Source organism: Neltuma alba, unplaced genomic scaffold (assembly GCF_004799145.2).
Source record: "Neltuma alba isolate B1F8T4 unplaced genomic scaffold, ASM479914v2 tig00013266_pilon, whole genome shotgun sequence".
Lineage (NCBI taxonomy): Eukaryota > Viridiplantae > Streptophyta > Magnoliopsida > Fabales > Fabaceae > Neltuma > Neltuma alba.
In genome coordinates this window covers 1,395-19,876 of record NW_021637558.1, presented here as the reverse complement: position 1 = coordinate 19,876, position 18,482 = coordinate 1,395, and the positions used below count along the sequence as shown (strand labels likewise).

The 18,482-nt window shown below is 33.7% G+C and overlaps 1 protein-coding gene across 1 annotated transcript; it reads left to right on the top strand.

Moving 5' to 3' along the window:
* The first annotated feature begins 13,560 nt into the window (after positions 1-13,560).
* LOC114735947 (heavy metal-associated isoprenylated plant protein 21-like) lies at positions 13,561-15,254 on the top strand. Its single transcript, XM_028923730.1, has 3 exons — positions 13,561-13,783; positions 13,867-13,942; positions 14,785-15,254. The coding sequence occupies exons 1-3, from the start codon at positions 13,712-13,714 to the stop codon at positions 15,075-15,077; spliced, it is 441 nt and encodes a 146-aa protein (XP_028779563.1). The 5' UTR covers positions 13,561-13,711; the 3' UTR covers positions 15,078-15,254.
* The last annotated feature ends 3,228 nt before the right edge of the window (positions 15,255-18,482 follow it).

Genomic DNA, 18,482 nt, shown 5'->3' with positions numbered 1-18,482 from the left:
TTGTGCTCAGCATGGAACAGCTAGGACAACTTATTGATTATGAAGTGGAAAACGGGCGATGGATACCGGTGAGATTGAAACGGGGAGGGCCCAAGATATCTCACATATTCTTTGCAGATGACTTAATTCTCTTGGGAGAGGCTTTGCATGAACAAATAGAGGAAACTCGAAGGGTTATGCAATTCTTCTACGAGGTATCTGGCCATAAAGTTAACTTGCTCACGTCCAAAGTCTTTGTCTCTTGAAATGTCCATGCAAGTCGGGGACTCGGTTTCAGTCAAGCGTTAGGAATCAATCTAACAGTAGATTTGGGGAAATACTTGGGGGTCCTTCTGTTGCACAAAAGAGCGGTCAAATTGATGTTTGCACCAATCATTCAGAAAGTAACGAAGAAGCTGGCTAATTGGAAAGGAAAATTTCTGAGCATCGCAGGGAGAACTGTGCTCATCAAGTTAGTTTTGACTTCCCTACCGGCCTACCAAATGCAAACTCTCCTTCTACCAAAAGGAATCCTACAAGAAGTCAAGAAAATTAGTAGAAACTTCTTCTGGAATCACTCTCAAGAAGGAAAAAACTTCATCTAATAGCTTGGGATAGAATTAAAGAAGGAAAAAAACAAGGTGGTCTAGGAATAAAAGATTTGCAAGCCCAAAATGAGGCGTTCATTTGGAAACGATGATGGGGCCTGCTCACAAAATCGAATCAGCTTTAGGTGAGGTGTTTGAAGCACAAATATGGCTGTGGTGAAGAGAAGTATCCCAAAGTTAGCAAGAAGCACACCCTGTCTGATGTTTGGAGGGCCATCACTAAGGTGTGGGACAGCTTTTTAGAAGGTGTAGGTAGCAAGCTGAATAACGGCGGGAACACAAATGCCTGGAAGGAGAGATGGGCACACACCACTGATTAACTTAGTGGAGAAGAATCAATATCTCCTCATCCAAAGCGAAGGTGAATCACTTTAAGTCAAATAACGGTGAGTGGGATGTAGAGAAGTGGAGCAAATTCTTGTCGAGATGGGTGGTAAATAAAATCATCACAATGCAACCTCCCAATCAAACAACTGGGGACAAGATCTACTGGAGGTTTTTCTCAGATAGTAATTTCAGCATCAAATTATCTTGTAAAAAAATATGTGAGAGGGGACCTCAAAAACAGAATGTAAACTGGTGTAACTTCTGGAAATGGGGAATACCGGAGAAAGTGAAGCTTTTCATGAGGCAGTTTTTTCAAGAGAGCTAGCCTACGAACTCCATCAGAGCAAAATGAGCGAACTCACCCCAAATAGAGTGCCCTTTTGAGTGTCATAGTGAGGAATCTATTATACATACTCTGCAAGATTGTGAGAATGCAAGAAGAGTTTGACTTTTGTTGATTAACCCAATATATACACCAATGTTTGTTAGTGGTAATTTGTAGGATTGGCTAGAATGGAATGGAAGGAATGAAGCTGGTTCCAATAAATTTGGAAGATGGCCATGGCAAAGAGTGTTTGCTCTTGCTTGCTGGCTCATATGGAAAAATAGATGCAAACAAGCTTTTGAAGGTAGCTACGAGCCGGCAAGAACTATAGTACAACAATGTGCTTTTCAATTTATAGAAGGGGTAGAAAACAATAGATACAAGCATCAGATCTTCCAAATGTAAGACAGATTCACAATACAAATAAATAAAACAATAAAGAGATGTGAATTTTCTCATAAAATAATACAGCGGAAGAATCTTTGTGTACCTCTTGTCATTTGTCTTATCTTTAATTATCTCGGGATCTGAGATAAGGGAATAGAGCTGCAAAAGAGAACAACAGTTAGAAGAAAAGAATTGTTCAGGTCTCTGCTGGCTGGAATAGGGCACAGTGATGGCAACTGGATTAGCCGTCACCAGTCAGGGAACCTCAAGGGAGCAGATAGGTATTTCACTCGCTCACAAATATTCAGCCGTCAACTCAATTGTTGTGTGTCTCACCATCAGAGAGTTAACAACACATATATAGACTGAAAAGCTTAACCCTACTGGGCTTGGGCTTTGTTTGACTAAAAGGGCCACACTCAGAGTATTTTATTAATTTCCTAATATATATCTAAATAATAATTATAATAAAATATCTAACATTCTCCCACTTGGCCCTTATACGTATGTCAATTGCCGTGCCTCAGTAAGCTAAGGCTATACTGCAAGAATCATGGCGACAAGTCCCCTTAAGTCGGGTATTATCTTCCATGCATCACAGGCAGCATCCTTACTTAATGGGTATACCTTTATGAACAAACTCAATTTTGTTCGGTTCCTACTTTATGTTTATCAACCTCAAAACACAAATGTATATACAATCATAACAAGAGATGACAAACCATAAATTTCATTGCTCATACCTCAACTAATCAATTGGAGGACGAAGTCCCATGTGAGGTACGTGTGAAACAAAGTCATTCAGTTTCAACCCTTTAGTCAAAGGATCAGCTAGCATTTCCTTTGTACCGATGTATTCAACCGAAATTTGGCCATCCATAACCCTTTCTTTCAAGCATAGGAATTTCAGTTCGACAAACTTACTTCGACTCTTATTCCTCTTGTTGTTGGCTATGGCCACTGCAGCGGTGTTATCACAGTACATTCTGATCGGCCTAGAGATCGAATCAACAATCTTAAGCCCAGCAATGAAATTCTTTATCCAGATTGCTTGTGAACTTGCCTCAAAACACGCAATGTACTCAGCATCACCAGTAGAAGGAGCTGTTAGAGTTTGTTTTGTACTCTTCCATGATATGGCTCCTTTTGCTAGTAGGAAGATATAACCAGTCGTAGACTTATTTGTGTCCAAACATCCTCCCAAATCAGAGTCTGAGTAACCAGTCACTTCTAGATTCTCTGTCCTCTTATATGTAAGCATGTAGTGTTTAGTCCCTTGTAGGTATCTAAACACTTTCTTTGCAGCTGTCCAATGCGCCTCACCAGGATTACTTTGGTACCTTCCCAGCATGCCCACAGCAAAAGCTATATCAGGTCTAGTGCAAACCTGTGCATACATTAAACTTCCTACTGCTGAGGCATATGGGATCCTTTCCATTTGCTTTTTCTTGAGCTCGGTTTTAGGACACTGATCTAGACTGAATTTGTCTCCTTTCTCTAAAGGAGTCACGTTGGTTGAACAGTTCTTCATCCGGAATCGTTCAAGAACTTTGTTTATATAGGTTTCTTGAGACAGGCCTAAAAGACCTTGAGTCCTATCCCTATGGATCTTAATGCCAATGACATAAGATGCCTCACCCATATCTTTCATATCAAAGTTCTTAAACAGAAACTGTTTCACCTCGTGCAATAGTCCCAGATCGTTGGTTGCAAGTAATATGTCATCGACATATAAAATCAAAAATATGATATTGCTCCCACTAACCTTGTGGTATATGCATTCATCCATGATGTTCTCATCGAAACCAAATGATGTGATCACCTCATGGAACTTCAAGTACCACTGTCGTGAGGCTTGCTTTAAACCATATATTGATTTCTTTAGCTTGCATACCAAGTTTTCTTTGCCTTTCGCAATGAATCCCTCAGGCTGCTTCATATAGACCTCTTCGTCAAGATCACCATTGAGAAATGCAGTTTTAACATCCATTTGATGCAATTCCATATCAAAATGTGCAACTAATGCCATGATAATGCGGAATGAATCCTTCTTTGATACAGGAGAAAATGTTTCTCTGTAGTCGATTCCTTCCACTTGCGTAAAACCCTTGGCAACCAACCTTGCTTTGTAATGATCAATGTTACCTTGTGAGTCTCTTTTGGTTTTGAAAACCCACTTACAGCCAATGGCTTTAGACCCACTAGGTAACTCTACAAGCTCCCATACATGGTTGTTTGCCATAGAGTTCATTTCATCGACCATGGCATCATGCCACAACTTGCAATTCTCATTCTTCATGGCTTGAGTAAAGGTCAAAGGATCACTTTCAATACTAACATCACAGTCAATTTCAGTGAAGTACACAACGTAGTCACTAGGCAATGCCGGCTTTCTCTCTCTAGTTGACCTCCTCAGTTCAACTTCTTGAGTCGGCTGAGGTTGCTCATCAGGAACATCCTCTATCACATTCTGTGGTGGTTCTACTTCTGTGACAGGTTGGTCAGCTTGCATATGTTCCTGATGTCTAGCATCATCAACTTGAGTTATGGGATCCACATCATGTTGTATGACAGCTCTAACTAAAGAAGAGTCATTGACAATTGATGTTCCCTCACCATTTGTGCTAGTGGTCTCTCCTATGTGATCAATTCCTATCTGATCACTCCCACTAATCACATCATTCTCAAGAAACTTAGCATTCCTAGATTCCACAAATCGTTTTGAAGGAGGCGGACAGTAAAACTTATAACCCTTAGACTTTTCTGCATAGCCTACAAAGTAGGCCCTAATAGTCTTAGGGTCCAATTTCTTTTCCTGTGGGTTGTACACTCTTACTTCTGCAGGACAGCCCCATACCCTTAAATGATTCAAACTGGGTTTCCAACCTTTCCAGATTTCAAAGGGTGTTTTAGGCACTGCCTTTGTTGGAACCCTGTTTAGAATGTATACAGCTGTCTTGAGTGCTTCTTTCCATAGAGAAATTGGAAGTTTGGAGCTACTCATCATGCTCCTAACCATGTCCAGCAAGGTCCTATTTCTTCTTTCAGCTACACCATTCATGTCTGGTGAGCCAGGCATGGTATATTGAGCAACTATACCTTGCTCTCGAAGAAATTCTGCAAAAGGACCAGGTGCTTGTCCTTCATTGGTGTACCTACCATAGTATTCACCACCTCTATCAGATCTTACAATCTTAATTGGTTTCCCAATTTGTTTTTCTACCTCTGCTTTATATTCCTTAAAGGCATCTAGTGCCTCGCTTTTATTATAAAGCAAATAGATATACGTGTAGCGCGAGTAATCATCGATAAAGGTGATAAAATACTTTTGACCGTGTGCGGTTAAATCAGGGCAGCAAATATCGGTATGTATAATCTCAAGCAATTCAGAACTTCTTTTAGCTCCCTTTTGTGACTTGCTGGTCTGCTTTCCCCTTATGCAGTCCACGCAAGAATCAAATTCCGAATGGTCTAAGGGTGGAAGAATTTCCTCCTTAGTTAACCTTTTGATTCTATCAATGGAGATATGTCCCAATCTCCTATGCCACAAGCTAATAGAATTCTCATTGATGACACTTCGTTTAATACCACGCGAAATATTAAAAGATTGAACAGGATCACGAATAATTTTAAATAAATTATCAATCATTGCAACGTCTGCAATCTTAACATGATGTCTGCTCAAAAACATAGAGCCCTTCTCAAGACATAAACCATAGTCCAACGGAATTAATTTTGAAATGGAAATTAAGTTCCTCATGTATGTCGGAATATAAAAAGTCTCAAAAAGGTCTACATGAGTATTATTCAAAAAAATGCGATAAGTCCCAACCAACTCCACACGGTCTGGGTTCCTGCTGCCTGATAGAACCCATTCCTCACTCGGATGTGGTGGCCTGCTTGTTAAGAAGCCCTGCATGGTTGTGGAAATGTGGATCATTGAACCAGTATCAATCCACCAAGTGTCATCATCAACATTAATAGCATGAGATTCTAAGGTAACATGAGAAGTAAACATACCTTTACGTTCAAGCCATGCCTTCCTCTTGGAGCACTCATTCTTCATGTGCCCTTTCTTCTTGCAGAAGAAGCATTTGGCATCCTTCTTATTTAAGGCAGTGGCAGGAGGGATTCTTCTCTTTCTTTTCTTCTTGTCATCCTTATTTCCCTTCTTACTGCCACCCCTATTGGAGCTTTCTCCCAGATGAGCTTCCTTAGGTGCACCCTTTCCACTCATCAACAGCCTAGTTTCTTCTTGCACACACATGGACAGCAATTCATCAACTGACCATTTCTCCCTATGTGTGTTGTAAGATACTTTAAAGGCATCAAACTGAGGAGAAAGGGAGTTCAGGATTAACTGCACCAGGAATTGCTCAGTAGGCTCCATATCGAAGGATTTCAGCTGAGAGGATAGATCTCTCATCTTCATTATATGCTGCCTAGTACCGCCTATACCTGTAAGCCTCATGGCACATAATTCCGACATAATGGTGCCCCCCATTGCTTGTCTGTCGGTTTGAACTGTTTGTCCACAGCTTCCAGGTATTCTTTAGCAGTTTCGCATTTAGGGATTGCTCCCCGAATGCTCCTAGCAATCCTTGTTTTGATCAGCAGGAGAGTAAGGCGATTGTTTTTCTCCCAGGATTCATAATACTCTTTGGCCTTTTGTCAGTCGAGCCATCAGCTGGTTTGGGAGGCCTTTCAGTTTCAGGACATAGTCCATGTTCAAACAACCGAGATGTAAAGCAATGTCTTCCCTCCAATCAGGGTAGTTAGTACCATCAAGTATAATTTTGTTACTAGCATCAGCAACAATGTTAGGGACAGTAAATGCAGCTGCAATATTAGAGGATCAGTCAAACTTCCAAATAAATAGAGACAATTCACAATAACTGTGCCATGTATGCTTAAAACATTAATAAAGCATACAATTATAAATACGTATCACTAAGTTCTCCCTGTGGGCAAAGAAATTAGCATAGCATGTATTTATCTCATATTGATGGAACTAGAACGCATTTATATTTCCTAATACCTGTGGGCTACTTAGAAAATACAAGGCAATTCTATCCCACCCTAATTAAATATACATTGATAATTATCTACCTGTGGGCAAAGATGAATTATGAATGCATATTTAATTACAATTGATATTTTATAAGTCCATTATGTGATTTAAATCGCATGCAATAGATAAAGGATGCTGTGGCTACTCCTTAAAGAAGCATGCTAATCACAAATATCATACAAGTGCATTTAAATCCAGTATATGCACATCTCAATGGAGAATTTAAGCAATCAATTTAATTAACAAGTAAATAACTGAACTAAATTCTCCCACTATTTTTATGCAGCCAAATAATTGTTTAAATATTATCCTCAGCATATCTCAGCCCAAAATAAACATTGCAAAAATTCTAGTAAATAACCAAATTGCCCAAAATTTAGTATCCAAACATTTAGGCAAACAAACAATTTTGCAAATTTACACAAGATGTGAAATAGCTAAGATTAACTTTTATCTTTATTTAAACAATTCAAATATTTGCATAGAATAAATTACATGTGAAAACTATTTTTCAAATAAATAAATAACTTGCAATTAATTATTTATTTAACATGAACTGATTCTGGAAAATAATAATAAATGGGCTAAACAGAGTTTAATCAAAATAGGCCCAAAAGGAACATTCTAAATAACAAAATAATTGTTCTGGCCCAAAACAAAAGCCCAGTAACCAAACAGTGGCCAAAACTGATTTCTGTGCAAAAACAGCAAGCCCAAGATGCACAGTGTAGCCCAGATAACAAACAGAGAGGAAAAAATTAATTCTGTACAAAAAAAAAAATCCTCGGCCCAGTTCGTAATTCAAAAACAAAAAACAAAAAAAAACAATTCGGCCCAAAACAAATCAAACAACAGTTTTTTTAAAAAAAAAAAAACTCGAAACGCGGCCCAAAATGCGTCGGCCCAAATTCTTTATAAGTGAAACAGTGAGTTTCACTTCAGGCCAAAACGATGCCGTTTTAAAAAAGAAACAGAGAAGGCTCCTGAATGCAAAACGGCAGCGTTTTGGCATAGGTCTCCTTCCACATGGAGTCGGGTTAGGTTAACCCGACTCCCGACCCGGTTTAGACCCGTTTCGCAGCCCCCTTGCAGCCGTCGGCGCCAGCCATGGTTTCCGGCGGCTCTGGTCCGTTTTCCAACGTTAAAAGAAGCCGTTTTTCTCTGTTTCTAAGGGCGCAATTCACAAAATACAATAATAAACAGAATTTTGAACAATAACAGTAGGGAAAAAGGGGCAAAACGGAATTAAAACTCAGACTTTCTTGAATGAAAAAGGAGAGTTTCGTTTTCGGCCCCTCCAATTCCGATGGAGGTGATGACGGTGGTCATCGGAGGGATGAACATTCTCCTTCCTTCCATCCCAGATGACCGAAGACATGCTCTCGCAAACATAGAAAGGAAAAGGTTTACGACAGGTTGCAAAACGAGAAGGAACCGGAATGTAAAATAAAAATTGAGCCTTTTGAGAAGATCACACGTACAGAACTCGAATAAAATCAAGAACCAAAATTGTTTAAAAATAACCGGTGAAAATAATAACAATTTCGATCTGGCCTTTGAAATTGATGAAGATATACGGTACAGATAAAGCCAAATCATCCCAGATAAAACAAAACGACCAAATTGAACAAAGTAGGCGGAGTAGAACCTAACCAGGCTCTGATGCCACGTGTAAGACAGATTCACAATACAAATAAATAAAACAATAAAGAGATGTGAATCTTCTCATAAAATAATACAGCGGAAGAATCTTTGTGTACCTCTTGCCATTTGTCTTATCTTTAATTATCTCGGGATCTGAGATAAGGGAATAGAGCTGCAAAAGAGAACAACAGTTAGAAGAAAAGAATTGTTCAGGTCTCTGCTGACTGGAATAGGGCACAGTGATGACAACTGGATTAGCCGTCACCAGTCAGGGAACCTCAAGGGAGCAGATAGGTATTTCACTCGCTCACAAAATATTCAGCCGTCAACTCAATTGTTGTGTGTCTCACCATCAGAGAGTTAACAACACATATATAGACTGAAAAGCTTAACCCTACTGGGCTTGGGCTTTGTTTGACTAAAAGGGCCACACTCAGAGTATTTTATTAATTTCCTAATATATATCTAAATAATAATTATAATAAAATATCTAACACCAAATCCCAAATAGAGCATGCTGTAAATGGAGTCTACCACGAGAGGGTTGTGTCCGCATCGATGTGGATGGATCAGTCCAACAACAGGGCCAGGCAGTGTGTGGAGGTGTGATTAGAGATGATAAGGGAAACTGGCTAACGGGCTTTACCAGAAACTTGGGCTATGCCTCATCAATAGTAGCAGTGGTAAAGGTGATCCATATTGGGCTCAAACTATGTAAAGGCTTGAATCTTTCCAGCATCAAGGTCCATACTGACTCCATGGAAGCTATCCAACTGCTGATGTTTGAATGTGGGACAGAGCACCCGTTGTATGAGGAAGTTATAGAGATGAGGTCCCTCATTACGGACCTTTGGGACATCAAAATAGTACATATGTACTGTGAAGCCTTGAAGTGTGCGGACGCGCTTGCTAAGAATACCCAAAAAGGACCGATGGAATTGCAGACTTTACCAGAACCTCCTGACTGGTGCTTGAGGATGTTACACCAAGATTTAGAGGAAGCTATTAGGAATGTTAACCCATACTAGCAGTTAGACGCTTTTCTTCTGTTTCAAGCTTAGCTTGCCTTGCTGTCCAAAAAAAAAAAAAGGAACTTGGGAAGGCAGGAATGAGAGGGAAATGGGTGATATGAAAGTTAATTGTGCAAGAAAATGATAATTTGATGTTGTCAAAATTTATATTTATATTGTCGATGGCGTTGCAAGTTTCCTCCTTTGTTGATCAATCTCTTCTCCTTCTCCTTCTTCTTGTTGTAGCTACTACCACACAACACCAGAACAAAGGTGATAGAACTCGTGTGTCAATTTTTGAGAGCGCCTTTGAGAGTTTTGGTAAAATGAGAGAGAGAAGAGTTTTAAATGAATTTTTTGCCCTTTTCTTTTCAAATTTCAGGGGGAATAGTTATTTGGGACAATAATTCTCAAATTTATTTCATTTGGCTTCTTTAGTCTTATAGTGAGATTTCAAAATTATAAAGATACTTTTAAAAATTCATTAACTATAGAGGTTTTTAAGTGAAATTTTTCCAACTTTTTTTCTTAAATGGGATTTGATCCGGCTCTTTTTAACCAATTAACTGCCAATTGGAAGATGTTAACCATCTGATCATAATTTGATGATGTTAAGGTAAATATTTTTATTTATTTTTGTGAATAAAATTCTTTTTTTTTGCCATCATCAATAAAATTCTATATTACTTCTCTTTTATATTAATATAATGTTTGGATTTGGATTTATATGGGTTCTATTGTGCACCAAAGCAAATTCATGTCTTGCAATAGGTTGGAAAATGACATAACTTGTATTGTTCATGATTATTTGTGAATTTATTAATAAATTTAATGTAAGAGTTGCTTAATTGATTTAGGTACGTTAAGAAAATCAAATTAATTAATTAATTAATTATAATAAATATGACATAATCTCTTTAAAATATCTTATACTATTATAACATAAATTAAATTTCTTTGACCCAAAACATTAAATTAAATATTAATTTATAAATTAGATAAATTAGTTATTTTTGTATAACATTAAATTAAAGAAGAGTTGTTTAATTAATTTATGTCCATTAAAGAAGTCAAATAAATAAATCAACTAATTATAACAAATGTGATATCATCTCTCTAAAATGTCTTTGTATAACATTAAATTAATATTAGTTTATATGTTATGTAAATTAATTTTGAAAAAAATGATCAATATGAAATATAAAATAAAATGAGATGTTGTGTACAAGGAATCAAAGGCAAATATAGTGATAAATGAATTTTATCATCCTATGGAAGATAATCTTATTTTGTTTGCCACCAAATGTTAATCTAATTAATAAAGAACCAGCTTATAACTTATAAAGTTGTGTGTTTAATCTTACTACTAATGTGAGAATATTATTAATAGGCAATTTGTGAAGCACTCTTTGAGCAGAGCCTTGGGAGTCAACTCATATAAATTTTTATATATTAAAAAAATCTTCTTTCTAAATTTGGAAGCATAATTTTTTCCTAGCAAGCTTCGAAATTTAGTTCACCTAAATTTTATGTACAAAATAAATTCAATTTTGTCTTGTATTTCGTAAGGATAAATAATATGCAGATGATCCGTAATTGAGATTGATGTGCACGTACTCCATAATAAAAAAAAAGAAAATGTAGCATTTATAAGTATTTAACATGAGCGTGACCCCAAACAAGTTGATTATAGCTGTTAAAGTTACGTGATTGCTATAATTCCCCTTCACTTAGGTCGCAAGATTGGCATTTCACTATCGTTTATCACATTTATGGAGGCCGAAAGAATGGTTGGAATAGTGAAATTAGTTATTATGAGTCCTTTTCGGGTTATCACTAAGGATTTGGACATGCCAAGTTAAATTTTGATTCACTGAAATGATAAGGTAATATTAAGGTGGAAGATTATGTGGCGGGTAAAATATAATATTTTATTTTATTTTATTTTTTATGATAAGTTTATGAAACTTATACTTCATTATCTTTTTCCAAACTCAACTATGAAGAATTTTTATTCATGAAAATTTCAATACAATAACAATAAGTCTTATAAACTTACTTATTGAGTCGACTACATGGGTCATATAATATTATTAGACTCTGTAGATAACAAAACTTTTAAATAAATTATTGATTAAGAGGTCCCGTTCAATAATTTTATCAAATATTGTCTTCAATTTTTTTATTTCTTTTTATTCAAATTTCAGTATGAAAACTAAATTGAACTATTTTTTTAAGGAGACTGAGACAAACTAGACTCATAATATGTAAACACATATTTTCAGTGCATTAAATTGAATTTAAGAAATGAGATTATATATATTATATTGTTGGCAATATATATATATATATATATATATATATAAGTAGTACAATTTAATAGTAGTATTTTATATTGTTTTTGGGCCAATCTGATGATAGTACGCAATTTCGAATGAGGACACAAAAAGCAAAAAAAAAAAACAAAAAGTATCCAATTTCAATACAAGTTTTTGAAGCTAATATTTGGAAATTACTATTAAAATTTATAATGCATCAAGCTTCTGTTTTATTACTCAAATAATATATATATGTGTAACAATAATATTTATAATGTAGCACATCATAAGACAGAATCACAGAAATTTCAAAGAAAAATAGAAAGCAACTTCACAATAATATAAGTTCCCCTTTCGTAAGGAAAAAGATATTTTAAGCCGCTTTCATGGTATTAAGTTGCCATTACAATCCTATATTACCATTTAAATTCTTAATAATTTAAATTTTATTTGTGTGAATGCATCTTAGAGATAAAATAATAAGCAGATCCAAAAATTTATTGGGGGATTAAGAGTGTTGAAGCTTCCAAAAAAAAAAACATTGTGATAATCGTTTTTTAAAAATTAGGATTATTCTCAACCAAGATTCAACAATACTGAAATTCAAAGTAATTCATAGTATCAAATACCATATATAGATCTTATCGTAAAAAATTGAAAGAAGAATATTTTCAATTGATTAAATACATATTACTATCATATATTATTTCCATAAATAATCAATAAAGAGATTTTGATTAAAATATATAAAATTTTGATGAAGGAATTGAATGTGGTCAGATGGAATAACTTTTGCATCTGTCTAATCTAAAGTCTGCGCTTTGAACCCAATCAATAATCGCCTACTTATCCTTATTCAGAGGGAGGGACCAAAATCAGTGTCACGAATCTATACATATACATATATATTAAAATTATATGATTTTTATACATATACATATACATATACATATACATGTACATATATATTATAAAATTTATTCATGGAATTTTGTTGACGAAATGGTACAAAACTCTTGTAAATTTAAATCGTGTACAAAAATTTTTTTCTTGACTTCTAAAACTTAATAATAAATCTTCATGAGCTTTAAAGTCTATTATATTCCTCTCGAAACTTTTCTTTGTGCATAATTCTTCTCAAATTTTGATTAATATGCGGATAATCCTCTTGAACTTAAGCTTTTATGCGGATAAGTAATGTATAAAATCAATTATAGAGAAGTTATATGTATAAATGAAAGAATTTATGTGCTTCATTGTAAAATTTCAAAGGTCATTGAGTGTATGTATAGCTGATCCAAATTTTAGAGAGATTATATACTCCTCCGATCTTTAATATAAAACCTAATTAACTAATTTGAGTAGATTAAGAATGTTAGTTAAATTAGTTAATATGTTATGTTTTCTTAAAACACTTTAAGCACTTTTCTTAATTTCCTTTCCTCCTTTCTCTACTTGATTATTGTTAAGGAAATATCAATAGAATTAATTTGAAAAAAATTGATAGACATTACATATAGAACCAATACTAACTTCCCAAATAGGTTCTACGTTAAGGATAGGGGGAGTATGATTTAACCAGTCTTGTTAAACTATGAAAGTCCCTCCATTAATTTTAAAACTCATAATATTTTTATATAAAAAATAAAATTACCCAAATTCTCATAAGCTTTCTTGAATTAGATAGTCATCCTCTTTATTTTAAGAGAGATTCTTTTTTTTTTAAAAAAAAAATGAATTGTGCTTTTCATATGTGTCGTTGGTTATAAATTTTATATTTTATATTAAATATTGATGATATGTATGCTAAAATGGAGCACAATTTGTTGAGAGACCAACTTTTTTTTATGCTTTATATAAAGGGAACCACTTGCGTTGTGAATCCATATTTTGATGAGCCGCCCAAAGTTCCTTTTCTCTTCACATCTTCCTCTTCCATCTTCTCTGTAAACTGCTTGTTTTGTCCATTTAAGTACTCTCTCCCTATCTTCATCCTCTGCTCCATTCCAACGACCCCAAACAAATATTAGAGACGACAGAAAATGGGAGTGCTTGCTTTTATTTCAGATTTCTTCATAGTTTATGGCAGGAAAAAGAGACGCAAACCATTGCAGGTCTAGTTTAATTCCCATGTCTCCATTTTCTTTCTGAACTCTGTTTTTCATTTTGATTTCTCGGTTTGAATGTGTTGTTACAGACTGTCGAACTCAAGGTGAAAATGGACTGTGATGGCTGTGAAAGAAGAGTCAGAAATGCTGTCACTCGCATGAAAGGTCCCTTCTTCTTCTTCTTCTTCTTTCTTCTCTCACCTTCTTCTTTTCAATCAGTTCAGTTCAGATTTTGACAAGAGTTAATCTGTTATCAGACAACCTAGTTTTACGAGGCATTCTGGGCTAGACTATGATCAGGTTCACTATACAGTTTCCAAAATCTCTGTTTTAAGTATAAGAAAATAAGGGGTGAAAACTTTCGCACTGTGATGATGTTTTAGTCTAAGAAGCATTCATTGTCAATAAATGCATAATGAAATGATATGTGGTGTTTAAGTGCAATTTAAATATGTTGTCTTGTCTCATGAATATCAGGTAAGACTCTACTTTTATGGCACTGGTGGTTTGTAATAACTTAACTGCCAGTCAAGAGACATTTTATTGTAACTCTTGAAGTTGGTCTTGTATTAACAGAAGAGTAATAAATATACATTTTTTTTTATATTTCTTTTTGTCAGTTTCAATTAAAAGTTAAAAACTAATGCAATCTCTCCTATTCTCTTTGCACAAAACATGGAAAAGTTGATTACAAAAGATAATTTTCCCAATATTAACACACACATTTTAACTACAAAATAACTCAAAAATATAAAACCCTGCGTATAAAATATCCTCGCCTCACATTTTCAGTACTAATATTATCCTCGTTAAATAAGAAGAGAAATAGAAAGATGCAACATATAAGTCCTACCACTCTCTTATATCTCTCTCCCCGTACTCTTTGTCGTGAGAGAGAGGTTTGAGTCTCGAATAAAGTTCACTTATTTCTTATGTTTTTCTCTTTCTCGCGGCATGATATAACATCTGAAAAAGTTAAAATTGCAAATGAATTACTATGTTATTAGGTGTGAAAGAAGTGGAGGTGATAAGGAAGCAAAGCAGAGTGAAAGTAACTGGCTATGTGGATGCAAACAAAGTGTTAAAGAGGGTGAAGAGAACAGGGAAGAGGGCAGAGTTTTGGCCATATGTGCCGGTGAACTTAGTGGCATATCCTTATGTACCTCAGGCTTATGACAAGAAGGCTCCTTCGGGTTTTGTCAGGAATGTTGCTCAAGCAGTTCCTGCTCCAAATGCTCCTGATGAAAAGTTCACCACCCTCTTCAGTGATGAAAACCCTAATTCTTGCTCCATCATGTGATTCCAACATCTAAATTAAATTACCTATTTAGGGTTTCTATATGTTCTAGACATGACGAGAATGTAAAGGATTTTCTGAATTAAGTTTGGAGGTTGCTTTGTTTTGTAACCTTTTATCATAAGGAACCAAATCTTTTTGGTTCCAGGTCATGTGAATGAAAATTGGCTTGTTTAATAAGTTTCATTGTCCATATATAATCAAACATATTCCTCTAGTCCTATTTATAAGGTAAAGAGAGAAGATATTTTTTATTCTATTTACAGGGCATTGAGAGAAATTTTTCATATAGATGTACAATTTTGCTTCCATTTATTATTGTATTGACTTTGTTTACATGAGATATAATGCATATTAGATAACGACAAAGTTAGAAAGTTGTTGAATTTTAAATAAGAGTTAATGAAGTTGAAAATTTTTGTTGATCTGTGTGAAACATTTTGGAAGTGACATATAAAGAAGACCAGAAGAGTACTTATTATTGATCGTAATTAGTTATAAGATCGAACAGTGGCATTATGGTTTAATCATAATCTTTTCTGGATTCTCACCAAATGTTGTAGGATATTATTTATTACTCATCAATTCGTGAGTATTATTTCACTTTTTTAAAAAAAGAAAACATTAATCACTTTGTAGTATATCTGATGAAAGCTATGCAAGAATTCCCTTTCTTTTTTACCAAGGCGAACCTGATCTTCTAATGACATGCGTCCCCTTTTCAACGTAAAGGTAATCACATAATTTAATTACTAAACAATTAATTAAGAAAAAATATAACTTTTGCTACCTAATTTTCCCCCTCAATTAAACTTTAATTCAAAACAATTCAGTTCTTAATAGTTCTTGATTCAGAACATACAACTCAATTTTTATAGTTTCTGGATTCAGTTCTTATAGTTCTTGATTCAGAACAAACAACTTATTTCCTAACTTAATAAACCACAGGAAAATAATATCAAGCTGACGAATATAACCTATTTGTATCATTAAGTTTAACAAATCAATAACAGTCAATTGTGTTTATATTATATATATATATATATATATAATATTATAGTTGAAGGAATATGGACACTGTAAGCAACTTTTTGCCAAACTTAATAAAAATTTTGTGCATGTTAAGAGTTACCCAATGTAATGCTGTTAATTATTCCCATGGCCATCATTTGTATCCACAAAAAAAGAAGATTATTACTTAATTAAATGCGATTTTTAAGGCACCTGAATCTATATATCCTAATCCTAATTCCTAACTAATGGAGCTCTAAAACATAGTTAAAACTTAAAAATAATGTGTATGATTTGTTTTATTCTGCAAATTAAAGCAATATATGTTGTGCACGTAGGTTATCCATGTATAGTAAATAGTAACAATACTACTCTAACATGCACTTTTTTCTTTTTACTAATATATTCTGAAACTAGAGTTTGAATTTCTTTTTCTCTTAATAATAGTTTTTTTTTTTTACCTTGCTTAACAATAGTTGTTCAAACCATTAAATTTGGCGAGTATAATAAACATACCAGCAAGGGTATATCCCAAATATTGACTAAACAGATTATTCAATGATATACTTTTTGAACAGAAGATATAGTTCTAAAATATATACGGCGATCATTTGATCTTCTCTTTAACATTGACTAAGACATAGCATATATATTTTATGATTATTTGAGAAAATAGTATACATATGTGAGAGTGTGCGTGTGCCTTTTTTTTTTGGAGACATTTGCTCATTCACTTTTACAATATAGATTATTCCAAGAATGTACGTTACTACCTTGTTATATCTTATATTTAGGACTTGAGATAGTATATATGCGCATGATGAACTGGCACGTGCACAATTTCAAATGAAAAATATTTGGCAAAAATGTACATTTAGTTTTTTAATTTTATGTAAGGTTTCAATTTGATCCCTTAATTTTAAAAAGTATATTTTTAATCATTTAACACTAAAATTATTAGTTTTAAATAATTTTTTTGGTAATTAATAATCATCGTTCTCTTGAAAATTAAACTTTAAATATAAGCATTTGAAAATGTTTTATCATTATTCAAGATCTCAATATTATCTTTTTTTTATTAATGATTTTAGGGTTAAATGATTAAAAATATACTAATACTTTTTGAAGTTAAAAGATTAAATTGAAACCTTACATATAAAGTTAAAGAAGTAAATGTATACTTCAGCAAAAATGTTTTATATACAAGTTTAAATTTTTGAATTACTTCATGATAATTGAAATCTTAATTAGCACCATTTTAGGGTACAAAATTTTAAGAGTAATACTTAGATTAAGTTCTTTATATCCATTATATCAAATTTTTCAATCATATGACCATAGATAATATATCCAGTTTTTGAAATATTATCATTTATATCTTAATTATGACCTTCTTAAATGATCATAGAATTATATATGAATGAGAAATTGGAAGTTCGCAAAAACATTATTTTTAGTGAAGAATAGAATCTTTTAAAAGAAAAAAGTAAGAAATAAAAATAAAAGAGGAATGTTCTTCTTGTTTATTGCTTTTCTTTTATTTGCCATGACATGGTGCCTGTGCTTAATCATTCATTCATATAATTGTGCAATGATTGCATAATGTTTTCATGCACTTTTTATTTTCATACATTTATTGAGTAACATAAGAGTAATATAATTTAATTAATTATATTGAATAGATACTCCTCCGGTTTTTAATATAAGACCCATTTAACTAATTTGATTAGATTAAGGAAGTTAGGTAAGTTAGCTAATGATAAGAAATGTGACACGTTTTTCCTAAAATACCATAATCATCTTTTTTTAATACACTCTCTCCCTCTTCTGTTTGATTATGGTTGAGGAAGTATATATAAGGGCAATTTAGAGAAAATTGATAAATATGAGAAATGGGTCTTATATTTAGGACCAAAACCAACTCAACAATTAGGTCCTATATTAAGAACTAGAAGAGTATATAAGTTTTGAGTGCTCATCCGGAGTAATAAGCACTCAAATTTATCATATCTGAACTGTTCAAATTAGATCTAGATAATTAAGTTTTGGATGCAGAATAAGCTCATTTAACTTTGAGTATATTTTACAACTGTTGACGGTAAAAATTAAAGTTGGGCTAAAAAATGTAAAAGTTTAAGAGGATTTGGGAGATTTATATGAATAAAATGTTTAGGTCAATTTTATGTCAAAGCTCATTAAGTCCAGAGAGAAATCGTACTACTAAAAAACCATTTACATAAATAATTCTCTATATACTAATTTTCATATTTTTCTTTTACAATAACCCTCTTTTTCCTGGTCAGAAAATTCTCCCCACCATCAAAAGAGCACAAGAACGTGTAAAAGGAAAAATATATATATATATATATATATATATAAATATCAATGAAAATGAAC

Excerpts from the sequence above, each read along its gene's own strand:
- LOC114735947 (XM_028923730.1), top strand. The coding sequence starts at position 13,712 with ATGGGAGTGCTTGCTTTTATTTCAGATTTCTTCATAGTTTATGGCAGG. Across the intron at positions 13,784-13,866 it reads AGAGACGCAAACCATTGCAG|ACTGTCGAACTCAAGGTGAA; the intron begins GTCTAGTTTAAT and ends GTGTTGTTACAG. Across the intron at positions 13,943-14,784 it reads TGCTGTCACTCGCATGAAAG|GTGTGAAAGAAGTGGAGGTG; the intron begins GTCCCTTCTTCT and ends CTATGTTATTAG.